The sequence below is a fragment of the Neomonachus schauinslandi genome, chromosome 7, assembly GCF_002201575.2.
Source record: "Neomonachus schauinslandi chromosome 7, ASM220157v2, whole genome shotgun sequence".
NCBI classification, from domain to species: Eukaryota; Metazoa; Chordata; class Mammalia; order Carnivora; family Phocidae; genus Neomonachus; species Neomonachus schauinslandi.
The window spans coordinates 43,474,334-43,481,258 of record NC_058409.1 but is presented as its reverse complement, the minus strand read 5'-3'; the positions used below and the strand labels follow the sequence as shown (position 1 = coordinate 43,481,258).

Below are 6,925 nucleotides of genomic sequence, written 5' to 3'. Positions count from 1 at the left end.
CGCCGGGGCCGCCCGCGGCGCCGCCGCCGGTGTTGAAGGACGAGTACATGCAGATCTCCCGCTCGCTGCGGGGAAAGGACCAGTAAACGATGCGGCGCTGCACCGGCTCCGGGATGCGCTCGAAGCGCTCCTCCACGCGCTGGAACGGCCACTTCTCCGCCACCTTGCGCGCCGCGATGTCCAGCAGCGACTCCGGGCTCTGGGTCTTGCCCGGCGGCAGCAGCCCCAGCGCCGCGCCGCCCACGCACGCCGCCGCAGCCGCACTGCCAGCCCGCTGGCCGGGCCGACAGGCAGAGCTGTAGCCGCCACCCGCTCCTCCACCGCCACTGCTGCCCCCGCCGCCACCGCCGCCGCCCGGCCGGCAGCAGAGCCGTTTCGCGGGAGGAGGCTGCTGTCCGCGCTCCGCCATGACCGCGCCGCTTCTAACCCGACAGCGGAAGTGCCGGGACCCTATAAACGGCACAAGGAAGCGCGACACGCACACGCCGCGGCGACGCCACGCTGCCATCTAGGGCCAGCCGCTCCTTGTACGGGCACAAGAGGCGGGGCCTCCTCCGTGACGTCGGAGTTGAGGCGGGGCACCGATAGGGGGACCTAGGGCCAGGGGCGGGGACTATGCAAATCACTGAGCTGAAACATAAATAGAGCACTCGGCGGACACGGGGGTAGCGGGGGCGGCGAGGTTGGGTGCCCGATGGGTTGTGAGAATGTCAGGCTGCTGTGACGCGGGGGGCGGGGCTCAGGCGGGGTTCCCGCGGGAGGGGACGGGCCGCCGGGCCGGGCCTAAGATGGGTGGGTCTCTGTGCCCCCTGCCAACTCAACTTCCCCCTCCAATTCCGTGTTTCCCTTTGATGTCCGGCAAGTGAGGACGCGCCTCGCGGGTCGAAACGCGGAGAGAAGGGAAGATGAGGGGGGTTGAACCCGGGGAAGGGTCCGGGCTAAGTGGGGGGCGTGGCCCGCGAGCCAATGCCCCACCCCCCCGTCAGAGCCTGGCCGCCCGGGGAAAAGCCTCTGGGCGGAGGAGGCGCTTTCAAAACAAAGAAATGCGGCGTGGAACCTGGGGGACGGGGGTGGAGAGGAAGGCGGAGGAGGTGCGGACGAGGCAGCCCGGCTGCCCGCTTCCCCTTCAGTCCGCCCTGGGGAACTCCCCCCACCCCCACCCCAGCCGGGACTGCGGCGCTGGGGCAGAAGGAGGAGGCTGCGCTCGTTGGCTGTTTTCCAGTTCACTTTTGCAGACCCGGGAAGGGGAGCGCCCGCTCCGCTGCCCCGCGTGGCTGCAGTGCACCCAGCCGCGATTCCCGTGTCCGCTCTGTCCCGGCGGCCTGTCTGGGGGCCGAGCCAGCCAAAGTGTCCCAAAACGCGCAGAGCTTTCGGAACCTGCCCCGCAGCTGTGCGACGCGCGTCCGGAGCTGGCCGCGGCCTCTCCGCCCTAGCGCACCCTCAGCCCGGCGGGCGAGGAGACTGGCTCGCCCGCCGGCGCGGAACAGGGAACTTGAACCGGCTCTGGTCGTCCCCGCTGCCGCGCCGTCGAGACCTTGCTCCAGGCCCGGGTGCTCCTGCACGAGGTGGAGGGTGCACCCGGGCAATGGATTTAGCAAACACACCTTTGTGAATACACACGCCACGGGCGCGTGCACACACACACACACACACACACACGCACGGGCGCGCGCTCACAACCCAGCCGGCTGCAGACTGCGCGCCCCGGGCGCTCGGCGGCGGACGGCGGCTGCGAACGCGCTCGGGGCGCACTTGGGTCGGGCCCGCCACGGCCGCGGACGCCGGGCTGCGGGGAGCCCAGGCGCTCGGGACGCGCGCCCTGCTCTCCGCCGCGCCGGTGGCTCCCGAACGGCCCTTCCTCTCGGGTAGAGGCAGCGTGGGGGGCGGGCGAGCGAAGAGCGCAGCTTGCTGGTGCGAGGGCGCAGGCGAAGGCTACGAGGCGAGTCCCGGGCGGAACCGGGAACCCTGCGGACATTATTCGCAGGCCACAGAGCTCGGTCAAATCTGGGTCCAAGCCACAGACTTAATTACCACGTTAGAGACATCCTTCCGTACTCTTCGCCCCACCTTGTTTTTACTGTAAACCGTGTTACTGATATGGTCGCTATTGTGAAAGATAAACCGTATCTCCTTTGACACTTCCCCGTCTCTTCAGGTTATTGGCTGGTGGCGCCCACCTGCCTGCCTCGTTGCCTGGATTGAAATTAGAGGGGATAGAGCGCTTCTGAGTTTTAAAGAAAATCGCCCACGGAAGGCCAAGGCCAGGGAGACCTCGAACTGTATGGAGGTCTTGGCTCTTAACTCTGGTCAGGTCTTATGAAGCCCCAAGCTGCAGGTCCCCGGGGGACGGGATGCTTGCAGACTTTCCATCGCTGCCTTACTTGTTAGGAAAATTTTGATGACATTATGTTTCTGTATATTCGTCTGGTATTTGGGGGTGCACTTCTCAGTGCTTAAGGAAAGACGTGGGCAAAACACTGGAAGAATATCTTTATAGGCAAATGGGAGAGGAAGGCTCTTTCCGCTGGTTGTTCCACTTCTGTATCTCTTAAAAAATTAAAATAATTTTTAAACTTTTGAAAAACATAGGTGACAGGAGAAGAAAGTAAGTGGAAAAGTGAAATACAATTTGAGCTCTGTTCTCTTCTCAAATACAGTCATGATAAGTCTCAGGCTTGTATAATAGTGTGTAGATTAGCAAGCATTTTCATACATATACACACGGAGTCACTTATCTGGAAAGTGAAAGATGACAAAACAGGTGCCCCCAGACAGCGTAAATGATTCATTCAGGGTCATAGGATGTGTTAGTGGAAGAAATTAATTCATACTGAACAGAAAAATAGACATCTTTGGAGGTACCTAACTTTAGAGATTTCGGTTTTGTAATGAACCAAAGAGACTAGATTTAAGGCATCATCCTACAGTTTAACTAGCATGTTGGGTTTAACTTTAGTTTAACTCTAATTCAAAGAAGGATCCAGGGCATCTGGGTGGCTCAGTGGGTTAAGCGTCTGCCTTCGGCTGAAGTCATGATCTCAGGATCCTGGGATAGAGCCCTGCTTCTCCCTCTCCCTCTGCCTCTCCTCCCTGCTCATGCTCTCTCTTTCTCTCTCTCTCAAATAAAATCTTTATTTAAAAAAAAAAGAAGAAGAATCCAGAGTCACCACCTCAGTTCAACTTCCCCTCTCGGCAGGCACTTAAACTGAGAGCACTCTCTCCATCTTGAATTGTTCTCCCCCTGGTTTTCCTGACAATTTACTGGGGCTCCATCATCTCCAACTCATCTTTCTCTGCCTTGTCTTTGGGTCTCTCTTCCTCCAAACTCTTTAATGCACACTCTTCCTTAGAGCCTATCATAGTCCTCTTCTCCATTTTTGGTGACCTGCCCCTTGGAGACTTTCCACCATTCCCACTCCCAGCTATGGGTTCTGCTTCAGCTCACTTACTTCTTCTGGTGGCCAGCTCCCTTTTCTATTGCCCTGAGGGTGCCCCATGGCCAACTCAAACCCGGAGTATCACCTTTTCCTGGAAACTAGGCTCTCTTCCTTCCCCTAGACTATTGTTATTGTTGTTCCCTGTTATAGGCCCCCAAGCTTTATTCCTCTTTGCCTTTGCCTGCAACTCGCATTTAGGTTTATTTGCTGTGTTGTCTATCCCAGCCCCTCTTGCTGCTCAGTAAATTATTCCACCTCTTCATTCTGCAGGGCCTCCTCACTGGTATGTCTGTATAACCTTTCCTCCTCCAAATCCTCCTCCACCCAGCTGTTGTGCTTCCTCAAGTACAATTCTGACGGTGTCACCCTCCTGCTCAAGTCCTTTTAAATGGCTCCCTGCTGCCTACTGGCAAAAGACCAAACTCAGATATGATCTTGACCAAACCCAGCTTTCTAGCCTCATCTCCCCTGAAACCCAACAGAACAACATCCACTTCCCCAACAGGATTTTTCTTATGTTCCAAGAGGACTTCTCCCAGGTCCCCAGAAGTCATCCCCATTTTCCCCACTTGCCACATTTGCTCAAGACAGTCTACTGCCTATAATGATTCTCTCTTCCCTTACAACTTGTCACATTCTTACCCTTCCTTCAAGGACTTGCTCAAATGCCGCTTCCTCTGGGAAAACCCCCTAAATGTGTGATCTCTCTCCTCCAGCCCTTCTAACACTTTGGATCTTTCTTACAGCATTTATACCATTCAGCCTGGCATCACAGTTATGTTTACACTTGGCTGAGCCATTCGCCTTCTCTCCCTTCCCTGGTTAGAAATTCTCTGAAGGTTGGGATTATGCCTCAGCCATTTCTGTAGTCCCAAGTGCCCAGCACAGTACTGCAAGGCTTCTGTCTCCCCAGAGGTTAGCTACACCCATGAGCCAAGGAAGAAGTAAGTCACAGTATGTCATCATTGGCTGCTACCAGTGCCAGCTCTCCTTTGGGGGGTATTTACAGTGTTTTTCTGGTGTTCATCGAAATCATTACTAAATTACTTATAATCGCCCTTTTCAAACAGGACCGTACTCCAGGGACCAAATCAGGGCTAGAGCCCCCTGGTTATGTTCCAATGTTTACCATTAGGCAATGGTAGGAAATAAAAGTACAGAAAGTCTACAGCTTCCCAAATGCAGTGACTCATCATATCACATCACACCACACCGCATCGGCCAGTGTGGTCAGGAGCTAGGCTGACAGGCAAACTTCATTAACAGGAATCCCAGTAGCTAAATGGATAGCCTCAAGGAAGAGACACCCCTCCCAGAGCACCATACCTAGCGCCGGATCTGTGCAGTTGGATGCATGCATGGATATGTGGCAAAGGAATTTACTTGAAAGGGGCAGGGGAGTCCTATCCAGAGACTTAACATGGCTCCTGTATCTGCCTTTAATTTAAAAGTGAAAAATTTGAATTAAATTCAATAGAGATTTATCAAATTCCTGGAGCAGTGATTTTCAAAGAGAGACCCTTAGAGTGTCACCTGAGCATAATAACACACACAATTTTGGAGCTAGGAACCAGAAATTGACAATCACTCGCTCCCCATATAAGGCTTTTTTATACTTAAGTTTGAAAACTAGTCTTCGGTGGCAAGAACTTCACACAGTCCCACTGCTTAGGAGGAAGACTCCAGAAAGAAAAAATGACATTGCCTCATTATTATTGCTAGTCATCTCAGCTAATTATGAGAATAATTTGCCTTTAGTAGGAAGATTCCAAGACATGGAATTAGATTAGATTAGATTAGATTAGATTAGATTAGATTGGATTAGCTCGGAGGAACCTCAAGTCGTTTGATGGACACAAAGTTATACCCATTCATTTCCTAATACTGGGATATACTTTGCATATTATAACCAAAGCCAGTTATGTTCCCTGGAAAATAATTAAATTATTTAAGAGCGGAAGAAAAGCCTGAAACACCATGGTTAGCCTGTGAACCAGACATTCATCCCCCCTGTAGAATGACAAAGAATTCTCTTCCACGTGGCTAAAAAAGAGTGAAGAATGAGATATTAGAGATGACACTTCATCAAGGCAAAATATCCAGTAATAGGGGAAAGTGCCCAAAGAATTGTCCTGGTCAATCATTTCCACCGAAAAAATTCTTGGACAAAATAAGAGGTGGGCAGGGAATGATCAACCCAGAACTGAATGAATTAAAACAATTGCTCCATCCTTGAAGAGGGGGAAGTTTTGATTAATTTCAACTTTGTTGGGGTGCCTGGCTGGCTCAGTCAGTAGAACATGCAACTCTTGATCTCGGGGTTGTAAGTTCAAGCCCCATGTTCAGTGTAGAGATTACTTAAAAAATCTTAAAAAAAAAAAAAATTCAGCTTTGTTAAATTCCTAAGAATCAAACCACTAATATTCACTATTAATATTTTTTAAAGAGTGGGTGCAGGTTTTTTTTTACTCATTTGAGAGAGAGAGACAGAGAGAGCACACAAGCAGGGGGAAAGGCAGAGGGAGGGGGAGAAGAAGCAGGCTTCCCGCTGAGCCAGGGCTAGATCCCAGGACCTGGAGATCACGACCTGAGCTGAAGGCAGCTGCCCAACCATCTGAGCCACCCAGGTGCCCCAGGGCTAGGTTCTTTACAAACAGTAAATCATTTGCTTTTCCAGTACCCTGCTCAAGAAATAAATGAAGAAATTGAGAGTCTGAGAAATTGGCCAAAGGTTTTTCGGTTCTAATCGGGCCAAGCAAGGACTCACATTTAGTCTTTGTGAGGAGAAAGTCAGAACTTTCTCTAGTATCCAATATTTCCCAAACCTGCCACATCGGAAGAATTGCCTGAAGTACTGGTCAAAAATGTAGATTTCCATTACCTCTTCCCCAGGGAGGGTTGGAGTGGGGGGTTTGGAATCTTTTTAACTGATGCCCTTGATAATTCTTCCGAATGGGCAAAATTGGGAAACATCATAATTTGATGCCACATTATCACTTATTAACCCACACTGTTTAATTCCTTAAGATGTACCCTTCTAAAATTTGCTGTAACTATAACAAAGTGTATTCAACCATTGATCAACCAACCAAACTTTTCCATCCTTCTTCTAAGAACAGTGTTTCTGTTAAGATAAAAGCCTTTAAAGTTACAATCTGGGATTTTGAAAAATAAATCATTACCTCTTAACTATATACAAAATGATCAGGTTAGCAACTTGATTATAAATAAATTTGTTTTAAATTTTGTAATTTGGAAGGGCGTCTGGCTAGCTCAGTTGGTAGAATATGGGACTCTCAATTTCCAGGTTGTGAGTTCAAGACCCACATTGGGTGTAGAGATGACTTAGAAAATTAAAAAAAAAAAAAAGTTAAACAATAAATTTTACAATTTGGACAATAATTCCTCCCTCGAAGGGTAAAAGGCATTTGCCTTTATTAAATATTAGATAATCTACTCTATTATTTTTATTTATATTAATTTTTAGC

General features: G+C 50.6%; 1 protein-coding gene across 1 annotated transcript in view; it reads right to left on the bottom strand.

The window, feature by feature from the left end:
• Positions 1-409, bottom strand: part of ZSWIM6 (zinc finger SWIM-type containing 6) — a 197,643-nt gene extending 197,234 nt beyond the window's left edge. Inside the window, exon 1 of the mRNA XM_044916658.1 lies at positions 3-409. Coding sequence (XP_044772593.1) covers positions 3-409 — 407 coding nt within the window. The remainder of the gene's footprint in view (positions 1-2) is intronic.
• Positions 410-6,925: the final 6,516 nt, after the last annotated feature.